General features: G+C 40.1%; 1 protein-coding gene across 4 annotated transcripts in view; it reads right to left on the reverse strand.

The window, feature by feature from the left end:
* The window catches only part of NUMB (NUMB, endocytic adaptor protein), a 54,380-nt gene that overhangs the window by 2,296 nt on the left and 28,159 nt on the right, over positions 1-23,925 (reverse strand). The window contains exons 3-9 of one of the 4 annotated variants that reach the window (XM_019551220.1): positions 19,842-19,874; positions 13,672-13,746; positions 11,797-11,937; positions 9,673-9,874; positions 7,511-7,813; positions 4,123-4,272; positions 3,098-3,253 (exon numbers count right to left, since the gene is read on the reverse strand). In XM_019551220.1, the coding sequence (XP_019406765.1) occupies positions 3,098-3,253; positions 4,123-4,272; positions 7,511-7,813; positions 9,673-9,874; positions 11,797-11,937; positions 13,672-13,746; positions 19,842-19,874 (1,060 nt within the window). The remainder of the gene's footprint in view (positions 1-3,097; positions 3,254-4,122; positions 4,273-7,510; positions 7,814-9,672; positions 9,875-11,796; positions 11,938-13,671; positions 13,747-19,841; positions 19,875-23,925) is intronic. The other 3 variants (XM_019551221.1, XM_019551222.1, XM_019551223.1) reach the window with 3 other exon arrangements.

Below are 23,925 nucleotides of genomic sequence, written 5' to 3' on the forward strand. Positions count from 1 at the left end.
CAAGGGGGGCCCTGGTGAACAGACTTTCCCCGAGTCCCTGCTGGTGGCCCCTGATAAGGTTGTAGGCAGCCACAAGATCCCCCCTCAGTCTCCTCTTGCGGAGACTGAAGAGATTCAGGTCCCTCAGCCTCTCCTCATAGGGCTGGCCCTGGAGGCCCTCAACCATACGAGTGGACCTCCTCTGGAACCTCTCCAGGTTTTCCATGTCCTTTTTAAAGTACGGCACCCAGAACTGGACACAGTACTCCAGCTGCAGCCTGACCAGCGCTGCGTAGAGGGGGAGCAAGACCTCTCCAGACCTGTTAGTGATGCCCCTGTTGATGCAGGACAGGGTGCAGTTGGCTCTGCCTATTGCTTCATTGCACTGGCGACTCATGTACACAACAGCCACAGAAGTAGGGTCAGAAGGGACCTTGTAGATTTTCCCCTGCCAGGGCAGGAGAGAACCAGGCTCAAATGATCCCAGCTAAGTAGGCATCAAGCCTCCTCTTAAAGACCCCCAGGGTAGGAGCCAGCACCACTTCCCTTGGAAGTTGGTGCCAGATCCTAGCCACCCTGACCGTGAAGTAGTTCTTACGGATGTCTAATCTAAACCTACTCTGTAGGTTCAGGCAAGAGGGGCAAGGCCCACGCTGGGGCTCCCAGAGCCCAGGGGCATGGAGCAGGCCTAGCCCTGGGGCAGCAGCACCTCCAGGCAGGGATGTGGGGGATCCAAAGCTTGAGAGGAGGACACAAGTCCTGCTAGCCCCCTTTTAACACTCCAGTGGCTTGTGTGCTGCTCTGCTGCATTGAACCTGGGAGGGGGCACTTGAGAAATGGGTTATGGGACAAACTGAAGGCCTGTGGAGGGTGGGAGCGATGTCCCTAGTTCCAGAACATGCATTATTTGGAAGAATTGGCCTCTTGCGTTCCCATTCAGGAGGTAAGTGGCAGACCCAAGCGATCCTCTCACAACAGAGACCTAATGTGTGCAACAAACAGGCAAATTTAGTGCAAAGTGCCCACAGCGCCTCCTCCTACCTGTGCGTGTAAACTTGACAACTAACTGCTCTAGCCTTTATAAAGGATTATTTAAGACTTCCCTGTTAAGAGCAAAAGAGCTCGTGACCTTATAAATGTGCCAGTCTGGGCCAGCAAACTTAAAAATGAACAGCTGTGAGGTCTGAGGATCACAAGAACCTCTTAATTGTTTTTTTGACTGAACTAGCAGGATTCCACAGTCCCTCCCACCTCTTTATCCTGTTCTTCCAACTTGCCTTCTTTGGTATCCCTTATTTGCCAGATTTTTTCTAAGTTTTTGTGAAGAGTAAAAAGACTGGAAGCTCTGGAGAATATGCATGATAATGGGTAACTGTATGAGTTGTTCCTCCACTAGCCATTAAACCCAAACTAAAAGGAACTGCCATCACAGTTGGTGTGAAAAGACAGTTATGCCTCTATAGCCATTCAATCCCTGGGTGTACTGATGAGAAAGCCAGCAAAGATGCCAACTATGATGCGTTGCCACTAGGACTGTCCCAGGTCAAGCTGTTTGACATTACCAGCAGAGGCCAGGACCTCTGAATTACCAGTAAGTTGCTGTCACTGAATCTGGACTTGTTACCAATCCCAACACCTAGCAGAAGGTGCTCTAGGAAGGCCACTACTTCTGTACCTTGCCCTGTAAGGTATTGTAAGATTTTTTAGAGGAGGATGTATGCGATGGGACTAGGCATTCAGGAAGGCATTCATCACCATTACACACACAAGACTCCAATTCAGAGTTGGAGCGTGCACACTATCTGCTGCATGTACATATGCATACATGCAGGGAAGTGAATTTAACAATTTGCAATAGTCAATACAATTTTAAAACTGTACTTACTACGAGTCCCTTGCTTTTGGTCTTCCTTCTCCACTCTTTCCTTATACTTTTCCTACGTAATTCAGTCTGTTAACCTCTGTCTAATTTTTCTGCAACGTTCAATACTTTAAATTTCAGTTTATTTTTCCTATGACAATCTGCTTTTAAATCATTTCTCTTAAAAATACATTTTTCTACCTCAATCCTTCTCAACTCCTTTCTCCTCCCAAATTATCCATCCACCCCATTTTTCCTCTCCCAACAATTTTACATTTTTTGCCATCTTTAATTCTCCCTTTTCCTTCATCCCTGCAAAAGATCCTCCCCAGCTTTCTGACCAGGGTGGAATAGGGAGCCAGCCAGGCAGAGGAGCAGAACTACAGTTCAAACACTGCTGGGCTTTTTGCTGGATTAGAAGACAACCACCTCTGATCAGCTCTGCCTCTGACTGAACTAAGCACAGAAACTGTATCCACAGATCAGCCTACTACTGCTTCCATGTGTGAGCTATTAAGCGTGAACCTGAAGCCCAGGATCTGTGGTTTTTCCAGTCCTGAATGCAATGTTGCAGAGGTGAGCACACTTATTTAGGGGGCAAAATTAAAGTTGGGGTGCATGGAAGACAATCGCTGCAGGAATTCTGGGCTTGTTTCCACGGAAGAAGTTTTCCCATTAGAGTATCGTGACCTTCCACACCACACAGAGGCACTTGCTCTGTACAAGTTTTTTTGGGTTTAGCTTTAACTGGTTCCCAACAAGCACAAGCTATAATGAAAATGCCACTCTTCACTGTACCAGTGTCCACATCCAGTGCAGCTGTTCAATTCAATTCATACATTAGATTATACTCCAAACTTGCCTGAATAGACAAGGCCTCAACTACTAGCGTGCCCAACCAGCAGACTCCATTTATTTCTCTGAAGTGTCAGACAAACTTGTATTCCCACTGGAGCTAAATAAAGAATAAACTTGCTCTGGGTAAAAATACTGAAACAAAGTACTGAAGTCTTTTTGCACTCTGCTTCAGAATTTGCATTTTAGTGCCTGATTTTCTTTAACATGGGAATGAGAGTTTTCATGGCCCAATCTATAACCCCCATAACCCACTTGGGAAAACCCCTTCTAATTTCCAACTTTTGTTCATGGTCCTTCGCCTGCTTCAACAAGTTACACCGGCAGCTGGCCCAGGAGCTCAAATCATACCTTTGACCTCAAGTTCTTATAGCAATGCAGAGGATCTACATCTGATCTTACCAGAGACTGTGGCTGCAGCTCCAGTATTAGTAGCAGCAGGAGCAGCAGGGGCATGAGCCCAAGGATTGGTTTCACGAACTGGCATAGCTGTGGGTACTACAGCAGCTTGAGATGGTTTAGCAGCAAGCACAGAGAAGGCAGAGGCAGTGCCATTAACTAAAATGGGAGTAGACAACATCAGTGCAGTTAATTCATGCAAGGCATGCGTGTGACTGGAATGTTAGAGGGCTGTCACTCCTGCCAACACAAAACACTTAGACAAACACACAACAAAGCCTGTGTAAGCTAGTCACTCTTCAAAAAAAAATCCGAGTTATTTCAGTTGTACCAACCAACCCGGGTAGCCAGATTGTTGGATGGTGGCCTCAGATTTATGGGTAGGCTCAAGTTGGAAAAAAGTTGTTTCAAACAGGCCGAGGTTAGATTAGACCTGATGCTCTGCAAAATATATGCGACAACAAAACGGAGCTAGAACAGCCTCACTGTACATTCAAATACAGCTAAACTTATTTTCCTAAACAAACATGGCTCTCTTCACAATATGCCATTGTCTCTTTTTACATGTCTGTTAGGAGGAACCTAAGGTCAGAGGAGCCTATTACATAGCTCCCACCTCATGTCAAAATGTCACATTTAGTCTTCCATACATCTTTCGGTTCTGGTGCTCAGGCTCAGGGACTTGCTGCATTGGACTTGTGAACAGTTATGCCATGCTAAAGGTTGCACACAACACAGAACATTAAGAGCTGCTGTGCCAAAGCCTCTTGCTTTTACAGAAGATAGTGTTGGGGACTGGCATCTGGATTTGAGGTTAAAACAAAACACTATTAAAACAAAACATGCAAAATAAACTGCCCTATAAGCATATGAGATGAATAAAGCAGGTGATGTTTTCCAAATACAGATAACATAATGGTTGCATAGGAGCCCGAGACATATGATGGCATGCTACTAAAAAGCAATGTCACAAATACAAGCATCATCCAGCATATCCAAGCAAACTAAGAAAAAAAAAAGTCAGAAACCTTGAAAGGCAGGAGACTGTGGTGCAACTACTGTAACTGGTTTTGTCATAGGCGCTGAAGAGAAGGGATCCTCTGAAGGTGTGCTGAAAGCATTGGTAATCTGGGAACACAGGGAGCTAATGCTGTCCACTTCCCCTTCCACCTCCGGGACTGCAAAAGTAAAAAACCACAAATTAGCTTTAAAGTTAAGTAAAATTATTTCTGTGTCCCTCAAGCATCTGTAGCTCAAGAGAAGAAGTTCCCAATTTTAATCTCAAGAGATATTCCTGCTGTTGATCTGGAAATGCATACAAGATTAAGTCTTCTACTCTCCGAATCCATTCTCTATCGACCCCTGCCAGCAGAGATGGAAAGGCACAGCCAGCACGTTTTGCAAGTTTTCTATTTCAGGCAGGAAGAACAGTTGATTTCTAGTTTTGAAGCACGTCACTGCACCTCTCGCTTTCTGTGGAAGCCGTCCATGTTTAGCATCCTACTGTCCAAGTTCTAGTCTAAGATTAGGCGAGCACTTGCATAACGATTGTAAGTTTGGAAGAAACTTTCATACAGTGGAGTCATATCTTATGTGGGGGTTACATGCTGAAGTCAGCGCGTAAGGCAAAAATTGAGTATAGCTGAAATCGCGCTTCCTGCTGCACTCCTCGCTCCTCTCGTCCTCCGCTGTGTCGTTGTGCCAGGGCAGCCAGCTGAGCGTGAGCGAGCTGCTGCCCCACCCAGCCATGCTGGCACATGCAGGCAGCATCATGTTGCGTCGCACTACGCATCGTGCCCTAGCCAGCCCCAACAGCCGAGCACGTGTAGCTGAATTTGCATAAATTAAATATGTGTAAGATGCAACTCGACTGTAATAATTTTTTGTGTCAAAACAACAAAGCATCTGGCACCTGGTTCTTCATTAGGCCACAATGTTTAAGATTGCTTTAATTATTCAAATGACATGTTTCAAGTACCTAACACAAGGTCAAAGTTACAACTACAAGACAACAGCTCACAGTGGGTAATAAGGCTTCTAGAAGAGCTATATGCAGCTGCCTTCTAGGGACTCATCATATAATATATCCTATGAAAGGAAAGTCGATGGAACAGACCTTCTCAAAAAATGGAAAAGAAGACCCATACTTCTCAGACATTGCTTCTTGGCAATTCAAACCCATGTTTTATAGAGTTTGGGATTCAAAATCAAAAGCCCAAGACATTCAAAGACAGACAGACAGACACACTCACAGGATAGGGACAGAAATTACACATAAACCAGTATAAATGATTGGAAACCAGTTCAAATCGGTAATACAACAGAAGGTCAGTGCATATAAATCACGTTCAAAATGGCCCAAATTGGTTTAAGATACACTTGAATGGATGTAATATCAGACTTAACTGATTTAGGTTAAATCGCTTTATTGAACTTCTGTCCCAGATGCCCTCCAGATTCAAGTTAACTCACAATCCCCTGGCATCCCAGGATGCTCTGTACCTCCCCTGCAAACCCAGCCTGGCAGGGTAGGTGGGCTAGCCTTGGCTCAAGACATCTGCCATAGCCAAGCAGGGAGGTGTGGTTTAGTGCCCTCTGGCTTCTCACCTGGGCCCCTGCAGGCATGTGGCTGCATTTCTGGAATAAAAAAATAAGTCTGTTCACTTGCTTGTCGGTTCAACCTATGCAGCTTAAACTAACCTGCAAAGATTGAATAGATTCAGCCTCAGGCTTTTTGAGTTCTTATACTGACGTGGCACTGTACATCATGCAGCATAATTTAACATTGCCATCGTTACCATTTTGCTACACAACCTCACTTAGATCTGGAAGGGAAGCAGTTTTCTTATCCCTTCAAACAGATATAACAAACCTTCCCATTAACCAGGACAAAGACCAGAGAGAGACCTTCTGAAGTTTCTTTGCTCTTTATAGAACCAGTGACTTGCTTTGAATCTTGGTTTCTCACATCACAGCTAAAACAGAGGGGAGGTTTTTGAGGGCACTTCGTTTGACCAGAAATTCTGCTCTGTAGCTCAGAAAGCCTGTCCCAACAGAACCTTCAGCTCAACTATCTAATAATCCCTTGAACAGGGTGATCTGACCAGCATTTTCTTGCAAAAGTTTCAATCAAAAATTTCCAACCAGCTCGTCTCATTTTTATTCATTGTGCCACACCCTAAATATACATATGCTTACTGTGTTTTTCTTAAGCAAACTACTTCAACTTGCATGTAGATTCACATACCCTTTTGTTGTAGGACCAGACCAGGGTAAGCTTTCTTCTGTGTAAATGTGGATAAAAAAGGCATTTCTGATAAAGTATGCAGAAATAATTGTTTTTCCTAATCATATGCTGTTCTCCAAAGGTACCTTTGGTTATCAACCATTTACCAACATGTGGAAATGATGCAAGCCACACCAGGGTCACAAATACAAAATACATGAAAAGATTCAGAAGGGTTGGATGTAAGCTAATCAACTGGATACCACTTAAATAAAACACACTCCTAGCCACTGCTTTATTGGGATGTTGCTCAGAGACCAGTTTAACCTGATGATGAGTGGCAAAGGCACTAAGAAAATGGGACAATATTAGAATAAAGTCTTAATATGACTGTGATAAAGTAATGGCTATGAGGTGTTTTAAACAGATGTGAAACCAAAAGTTAACCTTAAAGCAGGATGGTTCCAAATAAAAGTAACAGCATAGAACAAATGAGATGAAATGGCAATCCAAGCCATGACTCTTGCCTTTATTTAGTAGTTTACTTAAGGCTCCAGATTTCTAGAAACACCCTTATGAACAGAATGCAGACAGCCCTGCAGGACAAACTATTTAAGAGGATTTTGGGTTTTTTGTTACACTTTATAATCATTACTTTATAGTTCTTTTGGGATCATTCAGTGAGAAAGCTACAGTTTTACAGCTGTTCTAACATGTCAGAATTTCTTCCAGCAGAATTTGACGGAGGCACTTCCGCTAATAAGTGGAAAAGGGTCTTTAACGTTCACAAGTGATTAAGATTTTTTACATTTCCAAAGAGGCCCTTACCTTCATGCTTAGGTACTGATTTAATGACTCAGGATACAATGCTGCGTGTTTCATCAGCACCTACACAATAGCACTCCAAATGGCCTTCTGAAGTCAGAGAACAATAACTCTCCTCATCTTGCACTAATGCTTGTTGTATTGCAAAGACCCTAGTCCCTTCCTGGTAACAAAACATCCTTCTTGACCTGACGGCACTTTTCATTTGCAAGAGGTTGAAGTGGAGTAGGAAGGACCGATATAGTAAAAACCAGAGCGATGTGCTTGTTTAAAGCCAGAGGTAAGTGGGTTGAGAGAGTGAAAGTAAGTTTCCCCACCCTCACACTTCTGAAGGATGAGTACTTTAGGACACCATTTATTTTTACCTGAGTTTTTCATAGGGAAGTCTGTCTTCCTTTGCACTGTTGAAGGCAGCTCATTTATTCGCAATGACAGCTGTCGTTTAAAAGGAGACATCTTCTGGCTAAGGGCAGGGAAACCTCGGAAAGAGCCTTGTCTGGCAAGCTGCTCTATAGGCGCATGTCTCCGTGGGATAGCATGGGGATTGTTCATCTCTTTATCTAGAGGCACAGCGCTATCAGCAGTAGGTGAGGTCGGGGAGCCCGGGGATGGGGCGGTATTGCTCGGTGTGGCTCCAGGAGCAGCTGTTGTTTTCACTTCTGCTTCAGCTGTGGGAAAAAGAAAAGGTTTAGTAAAGTAAAGCCATTATTAACACTCCTCCATTACCGCTATGCTTTTCAGAAGAGAATGCTGCAATTACAGCTCTACAGCTAGGAGAGTTTCACCAATGTCAACTGTTAGCACACACACAGCATCCAATCCAAAAAGTCAGGCCAGGCACTTTTCAGGAGCAACAACCTTATAAAACATGCATTCTTCAGCTGCTACACAGTGACGTGTTAAGTTTCTAAAACCAGTGGCAATTCATTTCAGTTTAAGCCTCAAAAAATAAAAAAAGGGGAAGGGGGGAGAAGAGGACTGTACTGTTAAACTGGTGCTCAATTGGAAATGTAAAAGTTGATCAGAACAACTGCTAATGTTATGGAGAGGTACATGTCAAGACCCAACCTGGATTTAATGCAAGGAACGTACTTGTCAACCTCTGTGTATACTTCATTTTATCACTAGCAATTCTAATATGCTGCAGCTCATGAGGGACTGTAGAAAGTTTATCCTCCAAGCTACAGCAAAAATCAAGTTTAAGGGGAATGCTGCATCATTTTTTTAAAACAGGAGAAATCAACTTCTTCCCACCCAGCTAACTTCCATTCTAGTGTCATAGGAGAGGCAGCCTGGCTACTGGTTTCCAGCACTCTCAAAAATGTTAATTTTCTTCAAAAGATATCAACAGAACAACAATAAACAATGGTCTGACAAGGAGAAACACTATGCTAGGGAGCTCGGCAGGAGGAGCAGTTCAGAGGAATTCACTGGGCTTTCCTTCCCCTCAAAATATCGATTAGCTGCAGCTGCTCAGGGAACAGAAACAGGCCAGTGAAAAAGCTCTACTATATTTTTGCTGCAAAAGGATTTCACACACCTCAACTGAGTCAACTTTGTGACTCATGCCCACAAGTCACAAATGACTCTCATTTAAGCTTCATTTAGTCCTTTCTAAAACTGATGTATGGGAAGTGGGTGGACGATGAAAGCTACAAAAATAGCAAAGATTAATGTTCTGAAATAGAGTAGGAATATGAAATCTGTTGTGGAGCCCTTGGACTGCAAATTATACCCATTATAAAATTACATGGAATACACTAGTTCTTAAGATGTTATACCACTAAGGCTACTAAAGTTGGGGCCTTCTGCCTTTTCATTTAATAAAAATTGGGCTGGAAGTAGGAACCATCTTCCCGTGAAATTAAAATACACAGGTCTAGAATCTTTCAGATTGCTCATTTTAGCTCTTGGCAATTTTTGTATCCAACAAAGAAATGGTAACCAGTAGACTCAATTCATACGTCATGTTTAAGATCTAACAAGTAAAAAAAAAAATAGACCCTCTTAAAGGCCAATGGCATCGGGGGGTTTTCCTGAAAAGCTGTCAAGGCCAAAAATCCAAACAGCAATAATTCTGGCAGTGGACCAGAAAACCTAAATCTCGTTTAAAAAAAAACAAAAACCAAAAACCTGATAAGCTGCTTGTTTTGTTCTTCATACTGAATTATTATGATTTTTGAAAGTTTGCTATAACATTTCCATTTAAGGCCCTTGTTCTGGGGCCTGTCACTTCTACTGCTTGAGAGATGAACCTAAAAAGTGTCAACAGCTTTCTCCAGGTGTATTCACAACTTGAAGTCCTCCATGTTATTCTAAGGCCTGTAGGGAAGTACTCCATGCTGAGGAAAGGAGATACTACCTTTGATTTTCAGGAAACAATTCAGCATCTAATTAGCCTCACCTTCCACAAAACTGTAGGATGCAGTGAAGATATTATTCCTTTCTTCTTTGCACAGACTTTGAGTCACACTAGTACGGATTTTGCTGGCCATTGCATAAAATCATGCAACCTATGTGCCTTTACCTTTAGCATCCTGCATCTGTCTCATGATTTCCTCTCGTTCTGCTTGTTCAGTAGCTGTAGTGACCCTAAATGACCCCTCCCTTGTGAATGTGGTTCTACTGGCATCGAAGGTAGCAGTCACTCCACACTCCTTCTCTCGTTTCTGTTTTCTCTCCAGGCATGCTGCAAATGCACAGCCCACGGCATGACTCAACCTTTCCCCCTGTACAAAATAGCATTGCATCATAAAGGAACTGGAAAAAAAACCACACAGGTATCGAGCATTTCCAAGTGATAACTTGCCCTTTATAAAGAGAAATCTAATTAAGGCTCTTCAAAGAATGATTGTTATTGGCTTTAGCACCCAGGTCTAAAATTGAAGCTTATGTACCAAGGCTAATGCCTACTAATGCATCAGCAATGCTGGAGAAGGCCACCCAGGAATGAAAGATTGTCAGATAAGCTGTTTAGTTCAGCTACAACAAAGATATTATTGCAATAACATGTCAACACTAGTCCCTCGCCTCTGGGAACAACTGTGCTCAGAGGAACTCCTACGAAATGATCTTTTACAGTTATAAGCAATGAAATCTAAAGAGCTACTATTGTTACAGACAGAAAATTTTCAAAGGGTCTAGACCCAGCCTACCTTTCTTTGTGCGTTACCTGCACTCACATAAAAGGTAATTAATGAGAACAAATGTAGGTATGTTTGTACCTCTAATAACCCCGAGTAAATGTCCACAGCTGTAATTCCAGGCAACCTCCTTCAAAAGCTAATATCCATAATAGGCTAACTGGTATACTTTACAGTCACCCAGTAAACAGCCCATGACTAGTTAAAGACCAAGACTACTCTAGTGAAAAAAGGAAGCCTCATGTCTAATTCTTTCTGCTTAGATGAGAGACCAAGAAGCAGTTTTATCACAAAAAGCAGTGAAGTACTAAGGATTTTCATGCCTCAGTCTGGTTTGACCTTGGTTGGCTGGTATAGGGACAAGCTGAGTTGATTTCACTGAGCAACCCATTATCATTGCATATAAAAGGCCTCCAAGCCTTCTGAAAAGGCACCTCCAATATTACTGCTGTGGTCTGGAATTCAAAAGAGCCACTGTCCTTTAACTGCACTAAGGAAATAAAACAGAAGTCAAAGTCTAGAAACCCAGCTGTACCTCTGACACAGGATTACTCAGAAGAACTGTCAGCATCTTCACTCACTGTAATCAAGTAATGCAATCGAGTCTCTTATTTCATTGAGGAAAATCAGGGATTCTTGCACTCCATCATAAGTTCAGAGGTTCCATCATAAAACTGGAAGTTCAGGTTTACCACCTCTCTTTAGAAAAGTACTGCCACTTCCAAGTCTAGCTAAAATTGCTCTGTATGACCTGTATTAATGTATGTAGTTTCTATCAGAACTTTAACTTCAAAATTTTTTTTTCAATACTTTGTATGCCAACAGCAGCATTTTCCAACCTTGGAATCTCAGACTGTTTATAGAAGGTATTTAAGCTTCTCTCCACTTTACTGAAGAGGAAACCAGACCAATAAAGTCAAATGGCTTGGCTAAGGACATACAACAAGTTAGTGACACAGGTTATATAGACTTCTCAATCCTCTGCTGAAACTACACATATCCCTTTGACATTTAAAAAGGAGAAAAGGAATTACCATGTATGCAGTTTAGTTCCATTTCTTGTCAAATTAATTTCTTTAATGTGTTTGCATACAAGAGGATCAGATGCTACCAGCTGCACATTTAGTTATTCACTGCTTTTGGCCTGGAGAATCTATTTCACAGTTTTTAGCTGCATACATTTTCAGATGACAGTATCTTTTGTCTATTTTTAGACACGTAGCTCCATTGTGCTAGAGATACAAGCTGGTTACATTCCATTTATAGACCAGGCAGAGCATCTTTTCTGTCCATAAAATGAATATGCGACCACAGACAGGATAGCAAGCGATATATATTTGACTTGAAACCACTCCATTAATTATATAATATCCTGGCTGAAGCCAAAGCACCTTGGAGCATATTCTGCAAGTACATTCAAAGTTCATCACAAAAGACTTAAAATCTGCTGGGCACAGCTCTTGCTTCTTCTAGTTACAGAAGCTAGACGCAGACCCTGACAAACTTACCGTGTCTTTTACGGCCATGAAACAGTGGCATATCCAGCGTCGTGTGGTGCCATCTCGACAAATGTATGAAAAAGCTCTGTCAAAGTTTCTGTCCGGTGCACAGAAAGAAACCTTTTCTATGGTCTGATCAACTATAAGATCCTACAGGGGAAAGAACACAAAAACCAAAACACCCCCCCCCAAGAGAGAGAGATACTTAACACAAAACTTCTTCAGCAATAACAGCAAAGAAAGGGGGGGAGAGGAGGAACCAGAGACCCCTAGGTTCAAGTGCACCTGAAAATCTTACTAGCTCATTGCAGAAAATGGGGTGTTTGTAGTTAAAAACAAGCCCCCAAATTGTCATCCCTATATGGATAAATGGCACAAGGAGCCAATTAGTGGCATGAGTGGGCAAAGCAAGCATGCACAAGAAATAAGAGGCTCCAATAGCTACACAACATTTTTAATATTCCAGATCATCAGTAGTATTAATAACTTAAGCTAGATGGTCAACATCTATATACAAAAGCAATGGGAGATATGCTCATAAAATTGTAGACTCAGGAATTAGTCTGGTGAAAAAATATCAGTTCAAATATATTTTTAAATGTTTTCTATAGAATTGTTTCTGTCTGAGGGATTATCTAGTGTCTGTCTCAGGATACTCAACCACCAGGAGGCAGTAACAGCATTCTACGCTTAAAAACATCAGTGCGTGCATAGCCTATTTGTAAAATACTACTTTAAGAAAATAAGATGTACAGAATATAATTCTTAAAAGAGGTGTTTTTAAAATCTTTTGGAAAAAAGGCACTAAACCTGACTCTAAGGTAACATGCATATTGGAAACTGAATATTGAGCTATTTCAGTTTTTAAAATGTTCAGTGAATTTAATGTGGATGAAACATGCCAGATGAAGCATCTAGAGACCAAAGCTAGAGAGCTTGTACATTACAGGGGAGACTCAAATAAGTTCTGCCTATCATCCTTACCTTACCTCTCAAATTTGACCTGCAGAGGCCACCTTTCAGGTGATACACTTTTGAAATTGATACACTTCATGGATATAGAACAAACAAGGATGCAAGTTGCACTGATGGCAGTGGCACCGTTTTAAGTATTCACTCACTCCTGAAAGGAGTCAAATGCTTGAAGCTCCAACTACCTCACTGCCATCTTTATCTAAAAAGATACAGGTGGCTGAACACAACAAAAAGGTAACAATGCTATAACTTTCAGAGCTTAATGCTTTAGAAAAACCCTAAAATATGACATACAAGGTTTTAACAAGTGAATGATTTTACATAAGCCTTCTATTTAGGACTAAACAGTTACCTTAAACATGAATATGGATTATTAAAATAGGTTTGTTTCCTAGATGCTTTATCCAGAATGCAGGTTTTACAGTTTTAGCAAGGACAACCCTTATCGTAAAGTTTAATGCATTTTGGAAGCCTGTTCCTGTTCATCATATACAACATTCCCCAGCTGCACTGCATGCCAGGGTTGATCGATATCTATTTCTTTATGGATTAATCTTGTAACCTTCTTTACTAGTAGAGAAAGCTTCAAGGTCATGGAACTATGTCCAATGTCAATAGAATTGATCAGAAAAAAATGCTTTTCAGGCAGATGGAACAGAACAGGATTCTGAGTTTATATAACTGCTAATACTCAGATGAACAGAGCGCATGCTGAAAACAGATGGACAACAATCAAGTTCTGAGGGAACCACTTGCAACGAATACTTTTATTAAGTAACTATTTTGGTCATATACATTACACCTTTTCAACATTTGTACTAATCCAAAAATTAGAGATATTTGTTGGAAATGTTTTAAAATCATATCCTATATTTAAACACTCAAGATTTAAATCCAGGGAAGTCTAACCTTTGTTTTCTCATCTACAACTCGGAGTCCATCCGCTGAAACCCACAGGACTGCTTTAACAGCCTTCTTTCCAGTCTTTCATGACAAGAAGGGGAAAAAACAAAGAGAGAGAGAAAGACGACAGCATTACAACAAACGTTGCCACATTGTCACCCACTTCCACTTTCCAAGAGCCACCGCAGTAAATGCAGGTGAAGTCCAAGTTCAGTAGGGATGCCCAAAGCCAGATACTCAAACCAAACCGCAAATCATTCAAAGAACCAAGCCAAAGCCAGTAGTTCAGAAACACAATGCAAAAAGGGGGAGGCAGGGAAGGAAGAAGACAGGTGGAGTCAAAACAGGTTAATACATTCATTTAAAAGAAAGGATTCTAAGGTTGAATTCTTCACCCGCTTAGTCAACCAAAAAGAGTCAGGTAACACTAATGCATAAGGAGTTACACCACAGGTAGCTTCTATAGCACAAGTTTAAACAATGTAAAAATTCTTACCTGAACTCTCCACCACCCCAACCCTCTGCCCCATCGTCATGTGGCAGAATCATGGCATCACCTTAAATCAGTGTTAGAAGCACCCACAAGATGTTAATTAAAATAATGTGAACCTTTAATGCATACTTGTACTTCAGGCTTAACTCCAAATATGTTTCAGCTAGTTATGCGTTAAATGTGCTGTGATGCTGCTTCAGAAGTGAAAGTATGTGTTCATGGATCTTTACACAGCAGTTTTAGTTTGGTGATGCAGGATGAAAGAAGTTAGCTTGCTAAGGACTACTCTGGCACAGATCTAAAACCTTACTCCTCAGTTTTCTTGCCTTCCATTCCTAGCTGCTGAAAGCTCAGGAGTAAGGTTTTGAAAGCAGTGAAAACTGCAGATTATTTTATGCATATTAAATAAACTATTTACTGTTCCATGGAAGGAAAAAGCCACCATCAGATAACTTTTAAAGAATGATACCCAACACTGGAGAGATGAAGCACTTATGCAGTGAAAAAAAACCACAAAACAAAATCAGAAAGACACAACACTTTCTGGCTGCTATACAGAATTGCTGGTAGAAATGTTCTTTCCAATCCCACTCAACCATCAAAATGTGGCAACCCCTTCCACACTTAAGCAAATAAGCAGTTACAGATCCCAATGATTTTTCTTCCAGTAGAACTGTGGGTATTGCAACCCAACCACTGCAGGGCTATAGACAGTTGGATGAGTGGGCAAACTCTGATGGCCTTGTGTGAGAACTGGGATGTTTCAAAATGGTTCATCATAGATCATAGCAAGCTGATTCTCTTTATAAATCGAGCAATGGAGCAAAGCTGAAGTAGTCCATGGTGCATCTGGATTTAGGTCACTGAACATCATTTACAGCACACTGCCCTCAGAATTAGTATATGGATAGAATGTTTTACTGGATGTGCCAGAGTGATAAGTTTCTTGCAACACCACATTGGTTTCACCATCAGAAGAAGACAGCATGAAAAAAAGAGCCTGCAGTTTACTGCAACAGTAACAGTCTGTCCTTAATTTTTGAAGCAGCAATGAGATGCGTAGGAAGATATCCAGAGGGTTTAGAAAAAAAATGGCAGCGATGTGGAAGGAACTACGTTGTAAGGAATGTTTTGGGGTTTTTTTTTTATGAAAATAGTAGTTTACAGAAGAAAGCCACACAAGAGAAACAGTTTGAGATGCTCATGCTAGATAGCTTCCGTCTTACTTCACTGCATTAAACCAACAATAGACTGGGAAAAGTCTGGAATCAAAAATATATTTAAGATTACTGTTAGTCAACTACAAAAAACTGCAAAATTTAAATAGTGATTTCTAAATTCTTGCTTTAGAAAGCCATCCGAATAATCCACACAGTGGGTCATATGCTCCTACCAGCAGTTAGTACATTCTTTATGTAGACCATTTTGTCATTTTTAAAAATGAGTGGCAGTTTCCCTTTAAATGATCCATAGTCTTCTTCATTTATTTTAGACAGTATTTTAAAAATCCAGAAAAACAGTCTGCGTGAATGAGGGTCCATTAAAAATTACAAATTAGACTAATGGGACTTTCTCCAAATGGTAAACCAAGTTCAATCCCAGAAATTTCAAGGAACTGTTCCTGAAAAATACTGAAGAATCAAAATGCATGAGAGCTAGTGGTGTGGCATCTTTAGGAAGAGATGCAGCCATTTACTTCTTGTAGCCATCCTGGAAGCCAGGCAAGGTAGGCCCTCATCTGTTAGTCTGCTATTTATATAAAACTACATTTAATGAAGCCATGGAACAGCACATCTGTTGCTCAGCTGGAAGATAAAAATGTGGGTGCTGGGTACTTCTATCTGGTTCCATTTTTTTTGACTTGCACTGGATGCAAAGCCATAAAATTCACACAATTCTAGTTTTGGTTCCTGCAGTTTATGTTCCAAATTCATGAAGAGACAAAGCCTGCAGCATTATGATTCAAGATACATACTGTTTAGTTGTTTTTCATATTGTTGTGCTGAAAAAAGTCTTACGTTTCTTGCAAGTCTTATTTTAGCACCTGGCCAAGAATCAGGTGGACCATATGATTTCTACAAGACTTTAGTAAGGGAATCCTGTGTTCATGTGGGTGTCCTTTGTATTCTCTCAATTGGTAGCCCTGGGACATCTTTTTTGTACACATCCAGATCTTGCAGAAAACAGCTGATTTTTCTCCTTTTTTCTTCCCATGAGCTCAAGGGACCTTCTGCAACTCCTCCATCTGCTGAATCCTTGCATTATCCTTACCAGCTTGGCTTGGAGTTCTGAACTATGTATGCAAAGACAATGTTTCACAGATGTAGCCTACATCAGCTTGATAAGTGCAAAGAACTCCCATAATCAGAGAAGCAAAATGAGATGATTGTGCTAATGGTTAGAATGGAAGTAAGTGTGCCTACACATATGCTACATCCATTGTATTGGTAGCGTTAAGACTTGCTAAGACACTGTTGATGAACTGTAGACTTCATCGTGACAGAAGATGTCTAATTCATCAAACTGTATACAGTAGTTATGCCAGAGACCCGATAGGGTTAATCAATGCAGTACTGAAAGTATCTGCGACAAATGGGTAAGATGTGCAGGCTGAGATCATACTGTCCCAGTGTTAGCGAAGGAAGCATATTCCTCCACCAGAGATGTACATTGAGTTTTCAAAAAACCTTCAACATTTTCTATACATGAGACTGATGCTAATGAGCCAAAATTTGAAGCAGAGAGCTGTAATAGATTTGTATGGATTGAGCATAGAGAGGGATATATAACCCACTCACCAGTGGGTTACCATCAATACATCAGAAGAAGCAGGCATCAACAAACAGCAACGAAATGAAGTAAACTGAATTGTAAATTCACTTTTCCTAAATAACAGTGTTAGTCACCGAGTTCAAATAGTCCATTAAGATGTCAGGTTTGAGTCAGGTTCTGTTTGTAAGACATGACATTAATAACTTGAAAAAACAAATGTTGCATGCTTGTGCATTTTTTCCTACTATGACAGATTCAGTTCTGTAGAATACAAGATTTTCATTTGCAGCCAAGCCTCTAGCCCTTTCAAGATAAAATTTTGAACATCATCAGCCAATTTGCACTACCCAAGAGCTATTCTTTTACTTTAGGACATACAGGTGGCTGCCATTCATCTTAGGGCTGTATGGACTCTGAAGTCAGAACTGCCTACAAAACACAGATATGCACGTTACCCAGATGTATGTGGTGAGGTGCATAGGATGAACCACCTTCCAATTACAACTCTACCCTGAGTAAGTTTCATTACATCTTTCCATCCATAGGCAGGTGACTCAACCAGGAATAGCACAACTCACAAATTAAAAGTAAAGAAAAACATTAAGGTGGCTCGGATCTGGAACCAACTTCCAAGGGAAGTGGTGCTGGCTTCTACCCTGGGGGTCTTTAAGAGGAGGCTTGATGCCTACCTCGCTGGGATCATTTGAGCCCAGTTTTTTCTCCTGCCCAGGCAGGGGGTCGGACTTGAAGATCTACAAGGTCCCTTCCGACCCTACTTCTATGATTCTATGATTTAAGAGAGTATTTTGTGCTTTATGTAATTAAATTTTAAAACCCTGACTCCTAATCTGAAATTCTTATCGCAGGACACAGAATTTCCCATTTAATGTCCTGAAAAATAGGGGGATGAAAGATTAAATCATATCAGTGGTCAAGAAGTGATTTTACCTCAGGCAAAATCAGGCAAAAATCAAACTTTGGCCCAGCCCTCCCTCGTTCAGTAAAGAGGGAAAAGAAAACTTCTTGGAGTATTTTGTAATATAGTGACAGTTTTAAAACTAACCTTCCTTGGAGGTTTCAAATGTCTGAATTAGTTCCAGTGGAAACAGGTCAGTGGAAAATATCCAGATAAGATATCCAAGTGCATATCAAAATTTCACAGATATGCTCAGGGAAAGCCATGCCTTAATGTATAAAAAACAGGTTCTCCCCTCCCCTAAACAGATTTGCAATATGTTCTACTATAGGCACTGGTAATATACCAATGTTTGGGGTGATATTTCTATGGGTCATCAGAAAAATGTTCTAAAATGGCGATTGAAAGAACTTAGCCAGCTGAAGAGGAAGCAAGTCAATCATCTTTCTGGCAAAATATTGTAATAAAATGAAGAGACGGCTCAGAAAACCAGGAAAGGTTTTCTCTGCCATGTAGAGAAGTCACTGCTAAGAGTTAATGTTTGAATTATCTTACTGAAAAGTAGCCTCTTTCCTGACAGAAGGTAGACGCTATTACTTTACAAAGAAGTGCTGAATTTAATTATGTTAAAATAGTTCTTTATTCAGTCTGTAGTACTTAGTAAATATGACCCTGGATATTACATCAACATTCAAAAGAAAAAATGTACATCTCACTCAGCCCGTTGAGGCTGTTGTTTTACCAAGGTCTAACAAAACTTGGTAAGAAACATTTGTCATTACAAATTACGCAAGCAGTACACATTTTCACTCAAAGCTTTGCAGGCTCTGTTTTTATGCAAGGCCTTCCCTAAGCTTTTGGGGTTTTTTCTTGTTAACAATCAAATCAGATCTGTTCTGCGTGACATCTCCCACATACAGTATGCGGGCTTTAAATAGGTCACAGCTTCTCCCTTCGCTACCCATACTCGTCACAGGAGAATGCGTTTCCTCCTCCCAGCTTATTAGAAAAATCCTGGATACATAAGTAATGTTCTGCTTTGGCATGTACTGTAACAGGTTCTCAAAGAAAAGAAAATGGCAACTGATATTCTGTGTGCTCTTTAAGCAAGGCTGAACAAACTTCTGAACAGAGCATTATCTACTGTAAAGAACTTCCCTCCCCCCACTTAAAGCAGCAAAGGGGAAGAAAGGATTTTACATCCAAATTATCAACATGTCTATGAACCATAAATACACTGCATAATGTAGTTTTAAACCATTTTGTCATTTGTAAGTGGAAGCAAAGTTAAACTGTTTAAAAGATTTTAAACACAGCTGACATTTTCATGGTGAAGGAAGGAAATGGTTGATTAACTAAAAAGGAAGCAATTTTGGAGACTGAGATATACATTTTTAATCCTAAAAATGTGTATGCACATAAGACAGCAATTAAGCAAATGCTGATACAGTACATTCAAGGAGAATCTTGTATATTTTCCCTAACAATTTGGATTACAAGTAAAATTTTGGTTTAGTCTTTGTACAGCTCTGCTGCCTAGGATACAGTAGCAATAGATAAAGTGTTCTCCCTTCCAACTCCAAACACACACTATAAATTTACCCCAGGGGTATGTCACTGTTGCAATGGTTAAGAAGTAGATATATACCTACTACATCGGTTCTGCTTTATATAACCTAGGCCACAGCTAACTTCAGGAATCAGAGGGGAATTTCAAATATTTAACTGTAATACAATCTAGTCCTGTGGCTTTGTCTAATGAGGTCACACCACATGGACACTGCCTGAGATCAACTGGTCTACCATTAGACTTTAATTACAGGCTGCTTTTTATCTGCGTTCTTCGCTTGGTAAACCTATTCCTGAGTCAGTCTTGGGTGAAAACATTTTAACACAGATTTCTGGGGTTTTATAACAAACACACTGACCTACGACAATGCTATACCAGGGATGTAACTCCTTATAGTGCAAGCACAAATAAGGCATTAAACTTACTTTTCCAAAGAAGCCTTTGAAGAACTTCCTTTCCTGGAGGAACAGGGGGACAAGTCGAGCGCTATTACTGTTGGTAGCTAAAATGTCCCAGGGTTTCAAACCAATAAGCACACACAAGAGTTGGGGGATTGGAGGGAAAGCAAGGGGTGTTTAGAGTTATCCAGAGAGGATGCAACAAGCAAATGTGAAAAATCCCATGAAAATGCAGATAAAGAAGCATTACATGGATCTCTACCATGATACTGCCCTGAAATTGGTGGAAAGAAGAGAACCTCAGCCCCAATTTCATGCAAAGAGGTTACTTTGTTTTCCATCTCCCTGTTTAGTTCTCTTTAGTAAGGTTATAAACCAAACTTGGCAGCAGACATAGTGTTTATTTAAAGCCTGTGATGTAACAGCCCTATGAAATTTAAATTTCTAATTTTAAGGAATCAGCTAAGCTTGTTTCACATGAAATCAATGACTCGCAAGACAGAAGTGTTCTGTAATCCAGAGAAGTCTCTGAAACTGTCAGAACAGCGCAAAGTGTTAACTATAGAAAAAGACAATTTGGGGGCTTCATTTGCATTTTAAGTTACTTTTGAGAATTTCAACTCAGCTGTAATAGGTTGCTCAAAACTGAAGCTTCTCCTGGAGGTGTCTCTCAGTGCACTTCCCTGATTTCCTTATCTAAAACACAAGGGCTATCACTGTTTCTTAAAACTCAGCATTTTTCAGATGCTTAGAAGTTTCTCTCTCAAATTGAACAGATTTGGTTTTTTTTTTAAAAATCACCAGTAACACAAGTTTAGCAATTGGCTCATAACGTAGATTCATTTGAGATCCCATCTTTCCCTCACTTCCCTGCTTCCCCACGGCCCTACCTAGAATGCCAAGAAACTCAATTTTACCTGTACTTTACCTACCCACTTTTAAGTGGAAGTCTTTCCCCAACCTTCCCTTTGAAACGCTTCAAATATGCCACTTTACACAAGAGGAACAACATCTGCAGATCTGTAGGACTAAATAACCCTGGTAAAGCATTTTCAGAAAGGAGAGCAATTCAGTGCAAGAACTCAAGTAAAAAGTATTGTACCCTCATCTAGCATGGACCTGATTTTCACCTACTCCCCTCCCCAAAATAAACACACAAAGTCCATTGGATGGCATGCAAGCATCAAGCACACTTGTATGCAATTCAATACATTCCTGTTTTGTTGATTACACTTTGCTGCTGGTGGTGTAAAGACACTGAACTCCAATACATCTGAAGTCAGCTCAATTTGAACTGGCGCTTCATCAGACATTTGGGTTAGCCCATGTTTATAGGGCATTACATTGTTCAAGATTGGGTGGCAGGCTGCTACTGAGCACAAGGCTGGCTTTTGCTATATTCCCAAATTCTTTATACTGGTGACATTCTACACAATAAAAATCACAGGATTCAAGTTGGATATGAAAGATCTGTTAAATAAATCAAGGTCATCTCTCTCAATGCAAGACTACTTTATTCAGGATGGCTCCCTGAGATAATGTTATCACATTAACCAGGAGTCTAGTCCTATACATCTGAGGCAAGAGAAATCTGATCTTCTACCTCACTAAAGAGTAAATGAACTGCATATACCAATCTATTGATAATTAAATAATTCTGTGTTTAAAATGCATATGTCTAGCAATCTCAAAGTTTAATCTCAAACATGGATTAGCACAATTACATATTTAAACAAAGCTTGCCACAAGCCAACAAAAAGCCGGAAATTCAATGTTAAGAAGGGAGTGTCAATTTTAACTTTGCATTTCCTGGTTTGTTTCGTATTGCTCTGTTTTGCTGCTTTATACCAGAGCCCAAAATCTTTTCATACCCAGCTATGTAACGTATAGTTTGCACATATGTACATCCTTTAAAATTTGGAGAGATTCGCATACAGTGTTTTGTCCGAAGAAAAATTTTAAACTTAGATTCTTAAAAAGATGACTCATCATGTATTTGGACAGGATATACTGAATACACGCAGAGGAACTAATAAATTAATCACAGTACTCTGCATATAATCAGTACAGCCTGGTTGCTGCTGCCAAGTTGAGTGCTATCTATTGTACTACACTAGTAACAATCATCTTTTAAAAAGATACAGCAAAAGCTAGAAGGATTCACCAGAAGCAACCTTATTTTTAGGTGACAGTTAATTCTGCTCTGTGCAAAGCACTTGTTAAACATGAAAGAATGTTTTTTTAATACCAAGAAAAAAGTTAATGGGAAAAGATATCATGCAAAACAGGTTTTAAACAGCACTAAGTTAATATAGTTTAGAGATAACTAATACATGTTTAAAAAATTAAATTGTTTCTTTTACCTGCTAAAACAAGAACATATATTAAAAACAAATGCATCATTTAAAAACAAAAAGTGGCAAGTTAGAAATGGGTAGTATACACTGAAGCCAATTCAAACCAGAACAGATGACATGAGACAATAGAGAGTACACTCTTGCCTTTGTATTGCCTCCTTGTACAGGAGTCAAATACACATATGGCAGGTTTGCAAAACCCACATAAAGTTATTCTTTTTACAATTTGCACTAGCTATTTCTAGTCAATAATGTGCTTTTAGAAAAATGCTGTGTATAGCATTTGAGTGCAAGGACCTACCAGATGTGCAATTTAACTCCATTTAGTAATGTAGCTATACCAATGGAAAAGTGTAAGCCCCATTGTTCACACAACACAAAACTAAATGTTGTTAAAAGTAACAGGATGACAATTGCAAGGACCTCTCGCTGCTATTCATTTTAAGTTGTAATTCAAAAAAGCCTTAACTTGTACTAATAGAATACATTAGTTAGGGAAGAATTCTATCAGTAAATCAAATCAGTAAATGAAAATGTCTTTTTAACTAGTTATCACACAGCCTTATGCAGGAAGCAAACAATGCTGTTGCAATCTTGGGATTTTTTTTCCTGGATTCATCGCATCTTCATGACTGCTGACAGAAGAAAACTACATGCATAATTCCATGAGTGGTAAAGTGTATTTCCTCAACACAGAGATAACAGAGCAGTTTGGGTTCATAGCTCAAGTGTATTGTTTTGAATGGGGTGCATCATTCCTCCATGTACTCTATACTGGGCATTTAAGTTCCTGACATGTTCTTCATGTATTTGAAACCTAAAACAAAATTAAGGAGCTCACTCTTGTTCAAAGGCCAACGCAGCTATTAGGGCTAGCTGAGTGCCACTAGGTTCAGGCTCCCCCCTCCCCCCCACTTTTAAATAGTCAAGCTGGTTCCTCAGAGGTGTGTTGCTAAAATGAAGGGCCACACCTGAGATGGAGGATGCAATGATCAGTCAAAACTGAATTATGCCACATTCAAGCAGCAGGTAGCAACAAAAAACCCTAGAAGTCAGGGCAGACTTCCACTAAGCATGCTGTAGAAGCTTGTGAAAGGGAGGAAGACATTTAATTGTTTCTCAAAAAATGAGAAATTCTTGCTTTACATTATTCTTTAAGCAACTCATCAATTTGAGGAGATGGAGCTCAATGCTCAAAGTGTATTGCTAGAGTCTCTCTGTAGCAGTTCCAAAGACATGGACTTGAGAAAAATAGTATCCCTTGAAATAAGTACAGAAAGAAAATTTGAACTTAATTACTTAGCAATCTTCTATCCACATGATTTTTGACAATTCTAGGCTGCTCTCATATTTCCTCCTTCTTATAAGATGATACATTACTATGGGCAGAATTCTATGGAAAAGAACAATTCTACAGAAGATAGGTGGCAAAAAATCAAAATGAACCCTGTAGATTTAGAGGCAATATAAGCTTACCAGAAGAGAAGCTTCCTCAAAGAAAGACGTCCCTTCATTATACCTTTCATAATTTAAGGAACGTTGCCCAAACATATTTTGTTTTAGAGCAAAAGGAAAACCTCATCTTAACTGATTAAGGGGGGAAACAAGAATCTACCTTAAGAATAAACTCCACTCCTGCCACAGAATAAAGAATGTCTTGCATGAGAAAGCTTCATATATACTCTTTGATGTGGCAAAAAACACATAAAAACTTACAAAAAAGGAAAGCAGCTTTTATTTATTCTAAAAATTGC

The sequence above is a fragment of the Crocodylus porosus genome, unplaced genomic scaffold, assembly GCF_001723895.1.
Source record: "Crocodylus porosus isolate Cpor-Errol unplaced genomic scaffold, CroPor_comp1, whole genome shotgun sequence".
In the NCBI taxonomy this organism is placed as follows: Eukaryota; Metazoa; Chordata; order Crocodylia; family Crocodylidae; genus Crocodylus; species Crocodylus porosus.